This window comes from Prinia subflava, chromosome Z (assembly GCF_021018805.1).
Source record: "Prinia subflava isolate CZ2003 ecotype Zambia chromosome Z, Cam_Psub_1.2, whole genome shotgun sequence".
Lineage (NCBI taxonomy): Eukaryota > Metazoa > Chordata > Aves > Passeriformes > Cisticolidae > Prinia > Prinia subflava.
The window spans coordinates 59546762-59568132 of record NC_086283.1 but is presented as its reverse complement, the minus strand read 5'-3'; the positions used below and the strand labels follow the sequence as shown (position 1 = coordinate 59568132).

General features: G+C 36.4%; 1 protein-coding gene across 2 annotated transcripts in view; it reads right to left on the bottom strand.

The window, feature by feature from the left end:
* Positions 1–21371, bottom strand: part of LNPEP (leucyl and cystinyl aminopeptidase) — a 57030-nt gene that overhangs the window by 28816 nt on the left and 6843 nt on the right. The window contains exons 2-4 of one of the 2 annotated variants that reach the window (XM_063422671.1): positions 6500–6606; positions 3592–4432; positions 1115–1253 (exon numbers count right to left, since the gene is read on the bottom strand). In XM_063422671.1, the coding sequence (XP_063278741.1) occupies positions 1115–1253; positions 3592–4409 (957 nt within the window). In that variant the 5' untranslated portion in view covers positions 4410–4432; positions 6500–6606. The remainder of the gene's footprint in view (positions 1–1114; positions 1254–3591; positions 4433–6499; positions 6607–21371) is intronic. The other variant, XM_063422669.1, reaches the window with a different exon arrangement.

Below are 21371 nucleotides of genomic sequence, written 5' to 3'. Positions count from 1 at the left end.
AAATTAAACTGCCAGCCTTAAAGAGAAAATGGATTTTTAAACCTGAAGATATAACCACTATAATAATTTAATCTGACCATTATATACGGCCAGAATGCCATCTTCGAATTCCTCCAGTAAACTCATAAATTTATGCCTTTATTACAGCTCTTATAAGGAGGTGACATTCTATTAATCACTATAAATCCAAATAAATGTTCCTACACCGTGAAAAGATACTGTTTAATAAGTTTGCAATTATTAGCCTGGTTTTCAAAAACAAGGTATCTGCATCAGCACCTGAGCCTTAGACAACTTTCTGGAACCCAAGATGCACAGTGTACATAAATGTACCAGCAACACCAAAGGTGTGATTTTCTCATTACTGATTAGACCATTGCCTGATTTTGTGCTGGGTGATAAATGGTGGTAATGTTTTGATGACAGAATATCTAGTTCAGATAGACTAAATAATGTTAGTCTTTCTCATCTGTCTAAATGAACTAAGCTTCCACAAAGGTTTGTCCAAAGGCATAATGGCATAAAACAACACCATAAAATTCAGATAGTTAAAGCTCTTACAAGATTTTGTCTGAAAAATTCTGGCTGAAGGAATGTCAGATGTCCCTCATTCACATTTTGGAGCTAACACTGTATTCATACCACAGCTTCCCTCATTTAGTCACAGAAGCACCTCCTTCAAGATCAGGCAAATCTTTCACACAGACTGGTGCTAATTACACAAACGACTGCTGAAGGTACTGTAGTACTCTGCACAAGTGCAGCAGCAGCAGCAAACACAGAAAATAAAAAAGCAAACCTTAAGGGCTGTTGAGACCACTGCCACCAACACCATAACCTTTGCAAAACAATGGTTCATTTAATTTCAACAGGAGTCCTTAAGTCATTCAGCTGTCTGTCAGTAACATGCTACACTGTGCAATGCATTGAGCAGTTATTTTCTCTACAAGGTTCAAGTCTTTGAGAACAGAACAGCTGATAAGGTCATATAGTTTATAGCTTACCCACTCAGGTCAATCACCTGGACATTATTGCAATAAAAACACAGTCAAAAACACTGAAACATATTCCCTAGGCAGCAGCTCTACTAGAGTTCCCCTACAAAAGCAGGTACCTTTGGCATATTTGACAGAGTGGAAAGTTTCTCATCCCTTTTGATCTTGATTAAAAAAGTAGCTTTAAGTGCTGGTTCATCAAAGCATGGAAAAGCAGACCTTGCTGCCAGAGGTTCAAACTGAGTTGCTGCAAACCACCTAATGGGAAAAGCGGAGAAGAGCAAAAATAAAAATTATTAAAAGCACAAATGTCAGTTTATTTACCATAGAACAGTCACTTCCCTCCTAATCATTCGAAGACTATGTTATGGGAATAGCTTTTTGAACAGTTCATGACAAGGCTGGGCCAGTCAGAATAAATGTTTCATCCACAATTTTTTCTTTAAAACCCAATAACATACTTATTTGAGGAATAATCTTCTTGGCTATTTTTTGCTTTCTGAACAAAGAAGAATGCACCTGAAACAATACACTTACAAAATGATCACCAAAATATAAGCCAGCCAGTTTCTAGAGAGTGGGAACAAAAAGAAGACTGAAAAATTAAATTAGTGAGCCTGCCTACTAAGTAAAAGTTTGGAAACCTCTGCAGCAGATAGGATTGCAAGGACGCTTTTGCATCTAACTGCCAGGCCATTTCCTGCAGATGTTCCCACAGTTCATCTAACTGTATGCCTGCTCCCTGTGCAGGCTAGTACATGGATTGCGTCCAAGTTCATGTACTGTTTTGTCTCTAATCCAACAGCTATTCATATCACAAGAAGACTTCTCAGGAGTCTATGTTCCTTCTCCACTCTTTTTATACTAACTAGCTACAGAAATTATGGCTTTTGATGGAGAGCGTCTCTGACTTCTGCACCTGCAAGACAACACAGAGTTCAACAAGCCTACTAATTGGAATATTTACTGGAGCTAAACGGAGAAGATGGTACACACTGTGCTTTTTTTTTTTAACCTACTGCCAAGCTACCCACAAGTGTTTGGGTTTATTTCTTCTGCGCCACAATTTGAACATTTCCGGATATACAGCTTTTCTGAGAAGGCACAGTGCTGATAAGTCACAAGATTAAACTACCTGCCTGCTTTCATCTTCTTAGTCTTTTCTTTCCCCCAATAAATCAATGCCGTTTCACCCCAAGATTATGTAGAAGAAAAACAAAGAATAAAAAACCATTCTGTATAAAAATAGAAATAATGGCTTTTTTTCTTTTTGCTTTTGGCAACAAGTTAAGTGAGTTTGCCATTTGATAATTTTACATTTTTGTGATAATATAAAAAATATTCAAAAGAAAGTAAAACTAAACTAAAGAAAATGTATTTTCTTGCAAAATCAGCTTGATAGTTTGAGTTTCATACAGAAAGTGCAGTAACAAAAGAGGTCACCTGAGTAGTCTGCATTTGTAAAACTAAAGACAGTAGGCACACAGAGACAATGCCCCTGCAAAAAGAAGAGGCAGGCAAGGCAATGGAAATTTTGAAATCACTAAAGTTACCTGAAAAGTATTTACTGAAAAACATACAGGTTAAAACATTTGTTACATCTTGTTCCTGAATAAAAGCAGGTAGCACTGGACTAAAGGGGGACAAAACTTAAAAAAATAACTCACAGATCATATTTTTTCCTCTGTGAACAATTACACATTCTCTTTCTATTACAGTTATTGCAAAAAGAAAAGAAAGCTGCAGCTGCATCAGAACAGAAAAAAACCCCACTGAGTTTCAATCACTTAGGTAATTTTTGCCCTCTACACCCATTGCACTCTTATGCCTGTTTACTTCATGGGAATGAATGTTTTTAGTGCTTGCAGTAAGTTGCTTAGCTGACCCACACTGTTTTTCCTGTTCTCTTTTTTATTGCATCACACTGTTTCTAGCAGACCTGCATTGATAGTTACTTGCCGCAAGGGCATGAACACTCTTAAACACATGTTCAGCATAAGGCCCATTTGAAGTGGGGAGGGAGGACCAATTAAATAATCTTCTTGATAAAAAGCATTAATTTACTCTTTGTAAAAATAAGTGCGATGCTTCCCTTGTCTCCAGTCACCTGACACTTTGCCTGACTGCCATGCCTTTTGCACACATGATTGAGAGTGTCTTAGCAATGACATCTCCTAGTTCTCTTAGGATGTGTGATGCATCCCTTTGGGCTCCATTGGGTTCCTCTGGTCTCGAACCTGGCCTCTTCCAGGATGACTTCGCTACCTCAGTCCCTGTCTTGAGGCTCAAAGGCTCAAGAAGTGTGGGAAGAATTTCCAAAGAGAGAAACTAAAAATTTAACAAACCAAAAAAGTCACATTATGACTACCTACAATCTCCACACTGAAGTATATTTCTCTGTAGGAGAGGCTGCCCTTACTTAAGGAACTCGTCCAAGAAAGACATTTTTCAGGTAAATTAATCAAGATATTAAAGACTGATTTTTCTCAGCAGGAATAAGTTGCATAAAATGTCCAATTAAAAAAGCAACCTTTTTACTTCTATCAAAGCACAATCCACAAGTGACAGAACAGAGAAGCCATATTAGTGGGCATACCTTTGCCTAGAGTTCTCATCCTTGTAAGAAATTTTGTACAAGCCATAGTAGGTGTCTGATAAATTGGATGAATATTCCATGCTGACAGTATAATTCTGTCCTGCAAGGAGAGCATCCGGAGCCATGAGTGCAATCTGGTCATGCAATGGATATTCCAGCAATTCAACTGGCTTTTCTTGATGCCCTTGTGCTGAAGTAATTGTTGCCGTGGTGATGTTAAGTCCTGAGCTGTGAAGTACAATCTTCCGAGTAACATGGAGGATGTTGACCACTATTTTTACAGAGCCTGTAAATTTCAGAGTAGTTAAATTCGGCTGCAAGACAAGATCATAGTGCAGTGGTACAACATCAGGAGGAAGTCTAACTTTTGCCCATGGAAATAGTTTTCCGTTGGTTGCCAAAGGGTATATTAGTTCCATTGTATGATTTTTTTTATGGCAGCCTTCTTTGGTAAATGTACACTTGGGAAGAAGATAAATCACTATTATTAATGAAAATGCAATCACAAAAATAACTGTGCAAATCACCATGGTCCTCGTAGAGGGCACTGAGCATGATCCATTTGGATTTTGCCTATATACAGACATGCTATTCTGCAGACCCGAACTTCTGTTCATGAAGGACATGCCCAACAATTTTGCTGATGACTCATAATCCTCTTCATCATCATCCATTTCATGCTCTCCAAGGCCACGCACCAAGAGACGGGAACTTCTTGGTTCATATTCCACTTCATCAGGCTCCAGTGGGTGTAAACAAGGCTCTTTTGCCAAGTCAACCACATCGGGCTCCTCTTCAAACATACTGTTTTCAATCATATTCCTGGGTAACTGGACTCGATCTGAAAAATAAATTACCATATATCACATCATAAACAACAGGCTTGTGTGTAACATCTCAAAGATATTTCAGTGAATTAGAGAATGGGAAACATCTTTACAGTATATACCATCTAGATCTTTTCCATTTTCTAAGTGTGTTTCCTGGAAATATTTCTATGCTTTTCTGCCACCATAATTTTGCTTTCAGTATCTTCAAAAGGATGCTTTCCTTGTGCATAATCAAAAGCATCTTATACTATAACTGGAGGTCAGCTATACCACTGCATTGCTCTCCCAGTCCACTGATGTCACTGGCTTGGCTGCACTTCCTCTACTCCAGTAAACTCTATTTGTACTCAACTAAATTCTTGAAGTTGGATTATTTCTTATCTTGCACAGTAAAGTACAGCAGCCAATACATTTCTAGAAGTGTTTCAAATATGGTACTTTCTGAGTTCTTTAGCAGAGGAGAAAATCTGCCAATGCAATGGCAGGCACACAAATAAAACATCCATTTGACATTTTTAAACTTAGCTTTTCCCAAACACTGCAAAAAAGATAAAAATATTTCTCACACAAAAATAGCAGTATAAAAATCATAGCTTCAACTGACATCTTCATTTAAGATCTAGCTCATACAATTGTTGAAATGATCCACACATCTAAGAAGTTAAATCAGTGCCAGTTAGACTGTTTGCCTCCATCAAATTTGTCCTTTGTAGATAATGTACCAGTGATTATAAATGAGAAATTGAAATTCATACCAAATTTTAAAATCATATTTTTATAGCATGCAGTTACATTTTAATGAAACTTCTGATCATATCTATCACTGTTTATGTAAAAGCTTATCTTGTAGCTAATTAGTCTCCCATCACAGGTTCTATCCAGGGGACTAGCCAATACTTTTGCCCAACTTCAAGGGTTCAGAAAAGAACATAATCTCTTTCAGACATGCATATCTGTTGTCAACTGAACAACAGTCACATCACACCTCCATCTTCCATATTATTTGTTTCCAGAAAAAGAAATTTTTTTGCTCTGGATGTAAATTTACTGTAAAGTAGGCTAACTTTAATAATTTCTGGCAAGAATGTATATTTTGCCAATCTATAAACAATACAGAATATAACTGTTCCTCCAATGTATTATTTATTTTATATTTAATTTTATTAAAGTCAAATTTCTATATGGCGGAAAATTTCAAAAGTGAAAACAAAACATTTTACAGAAAAAATGGCAAGAATATTTTCAGAGTAGATATACTAAGTTCCTCAACATTCACTCTAAATGTAACAAGACTTCCTGTTTCAAGGCCATGAACTCCAAAAATTGGTATGTCAGTAGCTGTAGTAATGAAAAGGCCTTAAAATAAGGTAAAAAGAAAATAAAAAAATCCTTCCCCAGAAAATTCAGTAAGAGAAAGGTGCATTAGTCATCCTGAACAGGAGTTACAGTGCGGTATGAAAGCAGGAAGTTTGGTGAAATTTGTATCTACCTGATCTAAGAAGGAGTAAGATCAGAAAGTCACAAGATATCTGAGGTTGGAAAGGACCTCAGCAGGTCATTTGGTCCAACTTCTAGGCAAAAGCAGCTTCCAGAATTTTCTGTTCTTATGGCATTTCCCAGTAGAGTGCTCACATGCCAGCCTTCACGCTGTGGTTGCATTCAGTGGTCTAGCACTACGGTCTACACTGGAGCATGTTTACTTACATGTCAGATTGGGGGACACACAGAATAGAGAGGACAGAAAACCAAGTTACATTACAAGTGAAAACATATAGGCAAACTAGGGGAAGAAAAAATGTGGAAAGAAAGTACTGTGCAGCAGAAATTCTTTCACAATTCATCTCCTCAAGAACAGTTGATCAAGAATTCACTATACTACTTCTAACAGAAGTTCTTGATTACTTCCCACAGCTGGTTGCTTTTGAAATCTGCTGACTAGCTTCTGTCAAATTTGAAAACAGACTCAAAACCAAATTTCTTCAAGTCACAATGTAATCCCACCCCAAAACCACCAGCTGCTGCTGTAAGATACTCAAATCCATATCTGCTATGTAGAAAAGGCAGGTATTAAGACTCACATCTTAACCACTCCAAAAGGTAGCAGTCAATCAGTACACAGCTCCAACCCCAGCCATGGCATGTGCAGCTGCATGGCCAGCAAAAGAGGTAGAAGACAGGGGAGGCACTGCAGAGGGAAGGAGGAGAAAGATAAAGTGCATAAATCTAGCAGAAAGTAGGTTTCATCAGCTCTGATGCTTAGAGAACAATTTGCTTTTTGAAGAGCTTATTCTCTACTAAGTTTCTTCTAAATACAGTATTTTCAAAGTTGCATGCAGGTACTAACAACTTTTTTAGTAAAAAAGACTAACAAATCCCAAACTGAAACTAAGATAGAAAAGTTAAACTAGAAATTAGCTCCAAGACAATTCAGTTTTAGTACCTAGAGACATTAATTTCTAGGAAAATAACAGTCACAGACAATTCCTGGAGAAGTATTTGCACAAATTGGAAGTAATCAAAATCCGTAAGACCAAAACTTTACTGCATATCAAAAGCTATCACCTGACTACTACTCTCCACTGGAAAGAGCATAGACCAAGTATCAAAACATGACTAGAGCTACTTATGCCAACATAAAAGTCCTTTTATAATTTTCTTTATTCACAGAATACATTTTTGGAGATGAACCATGGAAAATTTGTTTAAAACTTTAACATTCAGATAAACTCTGAACTCTTTGCTTCCTGCAGGTTCACTGACATTGATAACATGATAGTGTGAGTTAATTGAACTTTAATGGCATTTCAGTTTCAACCCATGAGCTATTACAATGTGAGCTAAACAGCCACATGAAGGGGAAAAAATTCCTAAACCGAATGAAACATGGCACAAGGAATGAGCAGCAGCTTGAAGAGCACGATTGCAAGCATCACATTTTATTGTCATCTCTCACACCATGTATGGCCAAGCAGTAAACATTCCCATTTTAAAACATATACAAAGCAGATTAATTAAGATTCCAAATATAACACAGGACAAATTAGTATAAACGCAGGAGCAGGAAAATTAACCTGGAAAGAAGCTGCATCATTCCAGTGAGCTACCACTGTCATGCCAGAAGTTGCAGGTGCACTACAGACATCTGTGGTCATACTAGTCCACAATAATGGAAGTACTGATCTGAGGTGCTAAAATGTGCTACAAAAGCTATCTGCCATCAAGCATAGCAATTTAAATCTAAATCTTTGCTAAACACAAGTTTAGTGTGAGAGTAAACAAGGAGGTAAAAGAAAAAAGTCTTGGAAGTGAGTCTTGTTGCTCTCTAAACAGCACTAATGAAATTCTGAGAGCCTAAAGGTTAAAGTTTAAGCTTTTAGCTACACCAGCTAAAAGCTTAAACACACCCAAGTGTGTTCACAGAAGAGAACAAAACAAAAATCACAGAAGGGATTTTTCACAATTCTACAAATTTTTATTCTGAAAACAAGAGGTTTTAAACATCTTCCTCAGTACATGATACATTATCAAATTTGATGGTGAATACTATGAATACTCACAGTTAGAAACAATCCTTTGAAAAGATGGGTGAGTAACTACTTTATAATCTACAAATCCAAAAAACTAATCCTCCTTATACTGAAAAACTGAAGGAATTTTCTCAAAAACGGTTCTGAAAGTTTCTTTAGAGCTGTCTCCCACAGCACAGATTCCCAAAAACCAATTGCAAGACATCTCCTCATTCAATATTGAGGGATCATAACAAGCTGGGTCTATTATTTTCTGTGAAGAGGAGAGAATGCTTAGATGTGAACTTCAAATGCAGTTTGCACCAAGACAACAGTACAATGAGCTTGCTGTCCATACTGCAGTATTTGACAATGTAATCTCTCCATAGGCTTTGATAATGTGACCTAGCTGGTATAGAGTGGCATGACTTAAGGACAAAAAGGCAAGTGATTAATTAGTCACACAGCTTGTCCCTACAAGACATATATTCGTCACTTCTACACGCTTTCACAAATTAGTCCTTAAACTTATAAACAACTTTACCACAATACTCAAGTTCAGTATGAAACATGATCCCACAGAAACAATCAGGTGTTGGAGTAAAACAGTACTCTAGCCTTTGCTCCAAGTATTTATTTTGTTTGAAGAGGCCCAATCTCATTATGGAGGAGAATATAAGCTTTCCCCTGATGTTTAATAGGTAACACAATGTTTTGAATCTTAGTGGGCACAACAACAAATATCTCACGATGTTTGGCTTCTGGAATCCATTATGAATATTCTGTAGAATAAGAAATTATTCCTTTATAGTTCAGAGACAATATCTTCCTGTAATGCTATTGGTATCTCTTTTTAGTTCCAGAAGTAAGTACATTTCCCTTGCAAAACAAAATCAGTAGTCTCTTGTCTATGTCTATCATGCCTGGGTATTCTGCCTCAGAGCAAAAATCTCAACATTCAAAATTCTTACATGAAACTAAGTGACCCATTAATTGAGTTCATTCCTTTTTAAAACATATGCAGAAAATGCTCAAAGGCATTTTAATTTTCAATTTCTCAATTCTGATTAAGAGGCTAAAACTAAAAAAACTTAAAAATCTTATTCACTCCTATTCAAATCAGACAGGCTGTTGCTGCTTTCTGAGTTTAAAATTCAGCACAACACGATCTTTAAATAGTGAGTAGGTATCATACAATATTTAAACTGAAAAAAATGTTAGAGGAATTACAGTAACACCTGACACATTGTAGCAACCTAATTCCCAATGCAGATAAGTGAGAACCGTTCTGTAATGCTGGAATAACCCAGGAGCAAAACAACTATTGGGTAGCATGTAGCAGCAGAAGTAGCAAAACCGAAGGCCAGACAAACTGTAAAAGGGTTGAAAGTGTGGCAACCATCTGGAATAAAAACTGATTCCCACTGAATGTAAACTAAATCAGCTGCATATAAGTAATGGGAGAGAAGGTGCAGAGTTAAGATGCCCAAAACCAGATATGCATGCCTCATGAGTCACAAAAAGAACACAAAAAAAATGGGAGACAAGTACTTGTCTTGCTTACCATGCAACTCTCTGACATTATGTCAAAGAATAATTTTGTCCAGTGATTTCAGGAATACATTTTCAACAATGCCATTAGCTATTAAGCGCTATGCATAATACTGTTTTGCATACCTAACTTTTTTGTCCAAATTTGAAAGCATTGCTCCTTTTTTTTTGGCAGAAGCAGCTGCTGACAAAACAGCAAATTCCATAGATAAACCACATAAATTTGCTCCTATTAAAAGCCTGGTTACTTTAGCTAAGGCCATTCAGCAGGGCAAAAAGCAACTCTGAGATGCATTTTTTCCCTTTATTTTTTATCTTCATGCACCTGTCTAAATGCCATCTCAGATAGAAGTAGTGGTGAAATGCAAGATTTATTTCAGCACAGGTACTAAGATCAGTGTATGTTATACCAAATACGTGAATGAGCTTGCTACCAGGATGGTAAAGTGAGTTTGAGGAGAAGATCCTATTGGGCACAAATACTGTGTCACACAGTCTAAAACTAGAAGAACAAAGGCTCCACTATTAAGAATTGGAGAATTAGTTCTACACTCCTAGTAAGGTTCAGCAAACAGCATAAAATTCCCTGCTTCCAGGACTCTGATTAAATATATGAAGCACTTACGAGCACTTGCAAATACTTTGTGTGTGGCATGTAAGCATGCTCAAAGCAGAGAGATGCATGCTTGTAATGTATGTTTAACTCAACTGTAAAAATAGACTGGTTACAGTACATGGAACCTGACCTTCTCTCTTTACTTGGTCTTTGGGACAACCAGTAAAGGAAAGGAATGTGGTAATTACCACTAAAGCAGGTACATAGCCATGAATACAAAACTGTACAAATGCTACTGCTCTTTAAGTTATTTAGTCCTTGTCAGTAAATAACATGGAAAAGCCAATGAAGGAATTCTGCAGAAATAATGACACATATGGAGTCACTGCCCTCTCTCATCTCAAAAGCACTAAATTCAGTCTAACCATTTCGCAGAAAAAGAAGAAAACCAAAGGCTGAAAATTAGATATCAAAAAAATGTTTTCACTGTAACTTAGAATTTATATTTTGCTTAGTGAAATAACAATTTCTCATTATATCCGAAAGCAAAAAATCAGAAACACTGCACAAATTAAAAAGAACCTATTAGCCACGACAAATGTATTGAAATTTTCTGCTACAATTGCACAGTCTCTAAGAGCTAATATTTGTGCAGACATGGCTCTAGAAAGCTTGGAAATAATAGTGTACCTGCTACAGAATCTGTTATTTTAGGGAAAAGATGAACACATTATTATTGTATCACAGTACAGTACTCATACGTATTTATGAGAGACAAAAACAAAAATGTATCTACTTAGTGAAATTTCTCACACATATCTTATACCTTCAGTCATCCCAAGCTACTGACCAGAACAAGGTGAAATATCAGACACAATTAAAACCAGATGTACTTGCATTGTACAGTTTGCATGCAAAAAGTAACAAAACAAGCTACAGGAGAACTGTATTAACAAATATCAGCAAGCTTTCAGAAATGTTATTTGTTTCTATTATTAGTTTCTATTTAAATTTAAAATAACTCAATTTTAAGTGCACAAACCACTAAGGCCGTCACTATAAAAAATAAATCTGAATGCTCCTTTCTGTCCTAGAAAGGCTAGACTTGACTGTAGAAACAAAACTGTGATTTTTCACATTAAAGAGTCATCTAAAATATGTTTAGGATATCTGAGGCCCTAAGGATTTGGAAACACTCTTAGAGGTTTACACTTCTCTTCCTGAATTGTCTGATGTAAATCTGCATCTTCAACCTCAAATAGGAGGAGGGTAGAGACAGAGAAACGTTTAATACACCAAATCTCTCTGAAATGTCCTATCTAAAATTTCAGAAGTGCTAGTATGGAAAGCAACATAGCATATGGTATTCAAACACCTTTTCTAAGTTTGAGGTATTTTTAAATTAAATTCAGCATAGGCCCAACTTCCACATTTAACTAATAAAAGCCATAAATCTATTTATTTATGCTGAGTTGCTTTGTAAAAATATAATTCTAACAGAATTGTAAAAATTAAAACTATATATTTGGGCTCTGCTCTTACTAATGGCAGTTCACCAATTCTACTCAACAGGAAGCAGCATATAAATCACTCCCAATTCTGAACTGCCAAATATTAATGTTTTAATAGAAGACAGAAGGGAACAATCACTATTATTTGAGCACCTCATGCCAGACTCACTGCTTGAGATTTGCTCTGAATCTTACATCCTTTTCTCACTCAAAACTATTGTCCTGGCTATTGTTTCTATGTTACCTGCGAGGAGAGAAGAAATAGGGGCAGCCCAAAGAGGAGTGCCAAAACAGACTGAATGTCACAGATAATCAAACTGGCATACAGAGGCATTTTGAAGAAGATTTTGATTCCAAATACTACACTGGAAATCCGAAAGATAAGAAATATTTCAGAAAGTGCAATCGATTCCTCAAAGGAGACTAAAAATCACAAGTTTCAAATATCACTAGTTAAGCGTTTTTATTACTGCAAATCAGCATTAGAGTTTATGTAAACAGAAGTAAGAACAGCCAGGGCCATAGATAAAATGCAATTGTCTGGGTTTTGTTTGGTTTTTTTTTTCCATCAGATGAGGAATAAAATTGCCAGCAAAGAACAAGTTTAATTGACAGCTAACCATCTGCATTTGAAAATGCACATTCAAAACATTCATTGTTAACAGCTTCTAAGATATAAACTTCATTTTTTTCTAAATCTAAATATGAAATAAGGCTGGAAACTTTAGCTAATGCTATTTATTAACTGCATAATCTAATATGACAGAAATGAGTTTCAAAAATCCAGCAGAGAAGGAAGCAACATTCTACTTAACCGCTTCAGTAAGTGAAATGAGGAAAACCCAAAGATCAGGAAAGACAAGTAACAACTTAGAAAGCTGACAGTATTTTATATCAATAGTTTTGTGGAAGATAAAGATATTGTGGAGATATTTTGTGGAAGTTATTTTAAGAATAAGATTCTTCATCAGATTACTGAGGCAAGGGATTTTTGTTTTTCACAGTCCCACTTCCTTATTTATTTAGGTATAATTCAAATCCACATGGATGTATTTTATCCTATTTATAAGTTGTATTATAAGATATTTGGCACAGGATTTGAACACATAGATTACATTATCTCATCACTATGTGACATCTAATTTTTTCCCACAAAATTCTCAAAGAATACAAATAATCAGCATTGATTGATCTCTGGTAGTATATGCCAGTAAATGCTCAGTCCACAAGTAAGTGCTTAAGACAAAAAAACCCCTCCTGCTATCAAAAGCCTTCTGTTACCTTTGGATGGACATTCAGAGCTGCTTTCTGTGTTACTGCAATTTTAAAGCCTACTGGTCAAATAAGAAATAACCTCAGCTCTCTAATAAGGCTTATGACAGGTTGCTTGCTCAGGCAAGCACTTCAAAATCAGAAAAATATTATATAAGAGACACTTAAATCAACTGGCTAAAAGCAACCACAATGGTATTTAACCTTTAAACTGTAATTCACTGTCGATGAAGCATCAGCAGCTTCCCATCAGTGAAGGGAAAGCCAGGCTTTCCCACTATTGAGTCTAGATTTTTAAAATCAGTTAAGCAAACAGATAAACAGATCCAATCACATGCAGAAGTGCACGTCATCTTTCTTAATGTTCATGGCCAGTCCACAGCTATGGGTTGGAGCCTCTCAACCCATCTGAACACTGAGTATGAGGACACAGAAGCTCCATTACCTTTTGACATCTAAGAGGAGACCACCTCCAAAGTTACTTCTGAAACAGAATTGCCTCCCATCCCGCTCAGAGAATTTAACAGTGAGTACAGTACTTACTGGACCCAGACTGGAGCTATGCAATACAGCTGCTGTTGTTATCACAGACACCCAAAACAACTGATGGTCAATCCAGACAGACTTTACATGCAATTCCATTCCGCCCAAAAAGTGAAAAAATAGGAATCTGATGTCACATTCCACAACTCTTTACACTGCCTTAGCACTACCTTCTATTTCACTGATTACTCAAATAACTCAAGGAAAAAGTCTTCAGCATACAAAGAAAAAGTGCACATAAAAATAAACACTCAGTAGCCTCAGTAATCTTGGAAAGTTTCTGTACTTTATTTGCTAGCAATATTCCATGCACAGCATGCAATTAGTCCCAGAACTGCAGGTTCCCCGCTACTACCTCACAACCATTCTTAAAGGATATTTGCCTTCAGTATGAAATGTTAATTGCTGTGGCCTAGTGTCTTATTTTTCCTTGATGACTTGTGTACATTAGGATAGTCAAAATCAGCACACAGTGGTTGCTGTAGATCGATTAAAAAAACCTCAAAAGGAACAGATGAGTTTAAATCAAGAAAAAAAAAAAGCAGACATTATCATTAAAATGATAGTAACAGTTGATCAGACCTGTGCTTATAAACAGGAGAACTGCTATGTGATTTCATCTGAGAGGTATTTACTTTTGAAAGAACTTAGTTTTAAATTCTTTATTCATTGCTTGCTGATAAGCTCTTCTGGACAGTCCCACCAACCAGCATTCTATATACCTACACCCAAGAGAATAAAACTTGGGGAAAAAAAATTGACGGGTTTAAAACGGCTTTCCCTAGTTTACAAACCTTCTAGTCTATTTAGGATTGAGATAACTGCTCTAAAGATATTTGCTCTTATTTTAGCTGAATTTAGAGTAAGTTGCTCCAAGGCAACCCTTGGCCTAAAGGTTTAACATGGCCTGTAGGTTAGGCTGCAGTGAGAATAGATAGCTGTAGTGACAGCTGTCGAGTCAGAAGCAGCACTTAGAGGTTTGAGCAAAAGTTAACTGAACATAAAAGGCTTCTAATGGCTCAACAGGTCTTGATGTTGTAGATTATGTACTAGAAACTTGTCTTCAGACGGTGTTGACAGTCTGATTTCTGAAATTGCTGATGTACACAATAAAAAAATAAAACCAAAGGCTACACTAAACAATAGCTGTCTAACAATACCAGCTCTTCAAGACATGGGCCTCTCTCCTCTTCTATAAAACAGAGGTTTAAGAAAGAGATAAAGGTGTTACTTGATAGTTCATTGATGACCGTTTCTGGGATGAATTACTTTGAATCTCAGCAGTCTAAGTGAAAACAGCATCTCACCTGCACTCTCCTCTATGCAGCAGATAGCTTGATATCCTCAAATTTCTCCCAAAACAGTCATGCAGTCTTATGTTTGTGGATCCTTTTTCATGGCTCATAGAGCTATTTTTTTCAATCTCATTATATGTAAACTCCAACTAAGACCAACAAAAATACGCAGAAAATTATTTGTTACTGACATTTCCACTTTTCAGCTGTTCTGCTTTTGTAGCTGTTCAATTTAACACTTGCATGAAAATATCAGGCTGTGTTCATAAAGATTTCTGCAGTTCAAATACATCAAATACAGGTAAAGAGTGGGTTATTTAAAAGAAAAAAGCAAAAAGCAAACAGAAGTCTAAAATTAATTCCTTGCTGAAATACAAAAGCCACAATTTGGAGGCTTGACAGGCAACTGCATTTGCAGTTCTCAGCGAGTCTGAGGTACTATGGGCTTACAAGTGTAACCTAAACATTCAGTTACTGTCATGAAAAGTCTTCTGGAAAAAAAAAAAAGGATCATCAGTAAGCAGCTTCTCTTCATAAGGATTAAAACAAAGCAGAACTTTGTTTAATGTTATTACCTCACCAACTCACCAGGTCACTGTTGGATGTTCATGATGAAGGAACTCAGGTCAGTATACACATTTAATGCCTTCTTTCCAGAAATTTAATTCTTATTTGGTTAAATCTGGTTTGTGATATTTCTTTTTTACTTGCTCTATCAATGGGTAAATTAGTCTAAATCTAAATAAGTTGAAGTAACAAGGAAAAATTTAGAGCCAAAATGCTGAGTTAAGTTACTTAACTGTATGCCAGTTCCTATACAAGATAGAGAATTCCCATTTTTACACTGAATTTCAATTACATATTCTGGAGAAAAATAAAAACCACATCAAAACACAAACAAACCACAGTTAAGTAAGACAGGAATTTTCCCGAGTTACTTAGTTTCTCTTCAACTACTTGAAAGGAGGTTAGTGAGGAGGGTGTTGGTCTCTTCTCTCAGGTAGTAAGTGACATGACAAGCGGAAATGACCTCAAGGTCACAGTGGGTGGTTTAGATTGGATATTAGGAAAAATTTCTTCACCAAAAGGTGAAGATTAGGAACAGGCTGGCCAGGGAAGCAATGGAGTTATCATCCTTGGAGGTATGTAAGGACACGTGGATGTGGCACTAAGCAACATGGTTTAGCGGTGGACTTGCCAGCCTTGGGTTAATGGTTGCACTCCATGATAATAAAGGTCATTTCCAAACTAAATGATTCTGTGATTCGATAAACAATTACTTAGCATGGGGACTTCTAACATTAGGTATAAATTCTATAAATCTGACCTAATTAAGTAAATTGCACAATTTGTAGACCATCTCAATTTATTTGCTGATGTCAGACTGTATTCCTAGCTGTTAAAATTGGTAGAACATCACTCTGAACATTATTGGGCCTATTCCCTCACTTAAATCACCACTTCCTCTAACAGAAGGTACAACACCCCCACATCACATCCCACCGTCCTTTTCCAGACACCTGTGTTCACGATAATGCACACACTGTTTTGTCTTCCATCCTCCTCTTTATTCTTTTTCTCCTTTCAGTTCTGGGCATCCAGCTGCTGTTATCCAGCAGAAGAAAAAATGTGAGCAAGCTTTTCCCACTTCTCCTCTGAGCCCTACATTCACTGATTCACTAGGACTGCATGCCTATTTCGAGAAGCAGTTAACACAGGAATTAGTGCAGTTTCTTATTCTGAAACTTTGGGACAGTCACCAACCCTTAACTACCTCCTTCCCTACTGTGGTACTGTGGTTTCCACACAAAGGTATAGGACTCACTCAGCTTTTCTAATTGCCAGCTCTCCCTGCTCTGTCACTGTATGTCTTGTCAGGTTGTAGCTTGAAAAGAAATGCCTCAAAATTCTGGAGGAAACAATTTAAAAAAAAAACCCCTATGAAGTGGAAAAAATACTTAACTAACAAACATTAATTTTAAAAATTGCTCTTCTCTTCTTCTAAAATATCACCCAATAGAAGTTATATTAGTTTTGTTGGATTTTGCTCATAGACAACTGATTTACAGCACAGTCAGTAAATTATCCCTGTTGCCACTTGCTTGCTCTTTAGGACACAGAAATGCACTTGCAGAAACAGCATAAGGGTACTGGCACAGACAGGCTCTTCATGGTCACATGCAAAATGTCTGAGTATAATGGGAGACCTATCCAAAATCCTAACTAAAACCTCAAGCTTTTGTGGGTCAGGCAAGCAGTGATGTTTCTGGTTCTGTCCTCCCTCTCCCAGAGGAAAGGAAGTGTGAGGAGAAACATCAAGCAAAAAGTTGTATTTATTTGAAGTCTTCATGAAAGCAAATTACTCATCTTATGGCATTTCTGGACCCAGAACCCAACATAAAAACTCTGAAGATTGGTTGCATGGACCTTACAGACAACAAGCACAACTCCTTAAATTCAAGACATGCTCAAATTTGAGTTCACATTATTTACAGGCAAAAAAAAAAAAACCACCAGAAGATTTACTTATGTAATCTAGTTTTTGACAGATACTGTACTTTGTTAGTGGAACAGTGTGTAAGTAAAACATACGTAAAGAGTAAAACAAGTAAAAATCTTCATATTTTCAAAATCCTTTCTGCAAAATTGTGTCTTATAGGAGGGGTGATTAAGGCCACTGTTCTATCATTAAATATTGCATTACACTATTTCTTCTTGTGGCTAAGTATCAACAGATACAATCATATCAGACATTAAAAATTACTGAACTGAAGAAAGCAGTGATTTTTTACAAGGTTGCATTTTAATTTTACAATCTTTTCAGCTTTAAAAACTTGTTTGTTCATGATTATTATTCCCTGTCATATCAATTTAGCTCTTCCTTCTACAATGACAATTACTTCCTGCACTGTTATGCTCTGGGCTGTCTCCAACTCATCCATTAAAAATTCTGTGTTTGGAGGGAACGAAAAAAAGCTTGTCTTATCTTTTCCAACAAGCTTGTTCAGCAAACAAAGCCTATGTCCACAAACACGTTAGTTATGTTAAGATTCTGACTCAAGATTTCCTTCTTCTCTACTCTGTCTCTCTAAACATTACATTGTAAGTTCTTTCTGAACAAGAAAATAATTGAATTCTACATGGAAAAATTATTTGCTCTTACTGAAGCATGACAGTACACAATGTCATTCATGTAATTTGAAATCTGCATCTATCTGCAGTAAGAAAACAGTTACAACCTTTACTCAGCTAACAAAGACACAACAAGCCACTGGAATGTCAAGGAAATCACAAGTCCTACTGGAGAGACCTTTGCCTTCATTTCACCAGGTTTCACCTAGCACTTTGGAGCTGGGGCTTTTCTTTGCTTGTGTGTACACAGCTTTTGCTTTCCCTATTAAAATATCATCTCATCTCCTGAGTTCTCCCTTTTTTTTACCCTTCTGATTTCTCTCCACCACCCTGCTGCATGGAATTAAGCATGCAGGGATTAGCTACCTATAAGGGTTTACCTACAAGTAACATTTAAGCAGAATTTTTAGTTATTGGTATAGTCAGCATAAAGACAGCTTCTTACAGGAAAGCACAAATCATTGCATTTTGGAACAAAACTTTAATGACTGCAGTTATTTTAAATGTGTTAAACCTTACTTTAAGAACATTGACAGGTGAACAACATTACTGGGGGAAAAAGTATAGGCTGCTACAAGATAGATGTCACTATTTTTCTCTCTCAAATTATTGAATTCAGACCCAAAAAAAGAATCCAATGCAAAAAAAACCCCAAAAAACCAACCAACCAACCAACAAAAACCAAAAAAACCACAAAAAACCAAAAAAACCCCACCCAAAACAAACAAACAAAAAACACAACAGCAAAAGAAAACAAACAAAAAAACCAAAACAAAACAACACAACACCAACCAACCAACCAAAAAAAACCCCACAAATGAAGACGTATTAGGCAATATGAAGCACTGCTATGACAATCTGAATCATCCATGGGATTTACCTGCTTTTTAGAGACAGAACAGAAGCAACAGATAGGCTACGAACATGTTCTTAATTCCCACTATGCAGCAAGATTACGTTTGCATTGCATATTTTCAGTAGACCTTAACTGGACATATATATGCTTATATATACTTTTAGTTGCTGAACACAACTAAAAATAATAATAATAAAAAATAATAATGGGTTTTTTTAAAAGGCACACAGACTCCATTAAAACAAAACAGGGTGTGTTGCTTTTTGTTGAGTCAACATCTATATGCAAACAGTTATGATGGCTCTGTATGATTTTAATAAATACTCTTATCAAAAGGCAGACAGTACCAAACATTGGCTCACAACTTGAAGCACATATGCCACTCTGCAAGGGATTGATTTCAAGATACAAATAACTGGTGGAGGTCTACAAAAATCTGTATAGTTAAGCATATATCATAGCTTCCACTGGACAGACAAAACAGATGCTGGTTTGGGGGGGAAAAAAAAACCCACCTTTTTTCTCAAAAAACCCCACTAACTTGAAAATTAATTGATTTTCCTGTATTGCAAAGGAGGACAAATTTTGCTTTCCACTCCAAAATACACAAGGGAACTCAAGTTCCAAGCCTTACAAGGTCACTCACCCCCTTCAAGCTATACTGCAATGTCTACTTCTGGTGTTTACTTGTTTATGTGGGTTTTTAAAATGAATGTGAGATAAATACTGCAATGACAAGCATCTGCACACAGACTGGAGCAAAACTCTGCCAATTCATTGTATCATGGAAATTAAAACAATGTGTGATTTTACTAAATAAAAAATTAATTAATAAAAAAAATATTAAGACCTTCTCTTATCTGAAGTTGCTATAAGAAACATAAGAGCAAGGAATGTAATTTCAAGGAAGTCACTGTTTATTAATCTTGGGTGCTTCTAAAAGGTTCTCTGAAAAATCTCTTCCTGATTTTTAAGCAAAGTACCACTGTATTTTCTCTGGCAGGACCCCAGGCTGAAGAACTACATGGATCAATTACACTTCACCATTTACTAGTTAGATCTATATGTAAATAGCCAGGCTACTATTGAGACTTCTTTTCAAATCTTCACTTCTACGTTATCAACAAAAAGAAAATAACATAGAAGGGGGAAAAGTGAGTGGATCATTTACTGAATACTCCACCTATACAACTGGAAAAAAATTGCAACTTATTTTTACCATAATTATTTATCTGGAGCTAAGAGAAAATAAGAGAACTGAAGGCTAACAAAAGGTTAGTCTGGATTTTGCTATCCAACAGATTATGTATCGTGTCCATTCACTTTTAACCACGTATTTTCAAGTTTAAATCTGATACTAGTTAGGTTTCCTACAAGAAAATGCAGGGGAAGTAGAGGGAAGGAAAGAGGATGTGGTTTTAAATGTGTTAAACCTTACTTTAAGATTTGGACACTACTGAGAAGGAAAACCTTCCACAAGTTTGAGACAGTGTTCAATCCTTAGCCACTGGTTGAACAAAAAACAGGACAGCAAAGATGCTTCTGGTTTTAATTATAGAGTATGGTGGGTTTAGTTTCCTGTTTCCAATCTTACCAAAGGCACGTTTTGCAATTAAAATCACATAAAATGTTTAACCACAGGGGTCCAATGAAAATGTCCTGAATCTTAAGAGACACACAGGAAGTTGTGTCTCAAATTTCTTGAGCTACTCAAGTCCCACATTCAGAACTACTAACTATCCTCTTCACAACATCTGTCTATAAATTTCCTGGTCTCATAAATATCAGGCTCATCACAGCTGAGGAGATAAAACATCTCTCTGCTGGTAACAGTTGTTTTGAAGAAAAAATTTTTGAGCGTTTTCTGAAACGTCTTACAGTTAGGTATAGAACCTGAAAGACTGTATACAAGCTGATGCTTGCCTAATCTTTTTGTCTACAGTTTGCTTTTAGCAATAAATTATTAGAATCATATCCTGTTGTCTTGAACACTCTATACAGAAGCAGCTCAATGTGTTTTCTGGATTATTACTGTTATTTAATACACACTTGACAACTCCAACTGTACCAACCATTTGCAGGTCACAAGCACACATTACGTGTTTACTGCTCTGTAACTGGTAGTCCAGTTCACAGAAAGCAAGACCCAACAATGTCTAGAGGTTACTTCCTATGACTCCCAACACATTAAGTTTTGTATCATCTTAATGGAGCAAAAACACATCTACCTATATTTTTCTCAGTCTCATGATACAACAAGACAAAGGGTACTGATAAAGAAAGAAGTGGTAGTTTATCTGCCTGTTAACTTAAGACATACTGAGATCTAAACTGCTCCAAAACCCTACCCAGGTATCATATATCAGCTTTGAAATTATCATCATTACAAACCATCACCATGGGCACGTGGGCAGCTCAGATACCAGACACTTTTCAGACGGTCCCTTGCAAACTCTGTCATTCAATGATTTCACTCTTATGATTATTCATCTGTGCCAACAGAGACACTAAAGCCTCATTAATATCTCCATCAATGATAAAAAGCACAAGTTCTGATGGCAACTGACAGTTGCATTCACAATCATATTTTCTAAAAACCAACTCTTTGTTGTTCTCTTATAATGGTTTACAGGTCAGAAGTATGAGGCCTCTAAGATATCAAAGGATTTTGGTTTTCCGCTAACATAAGTCTTGCTACATCCAGAACTTTTGCTTTTCATGCATGAAA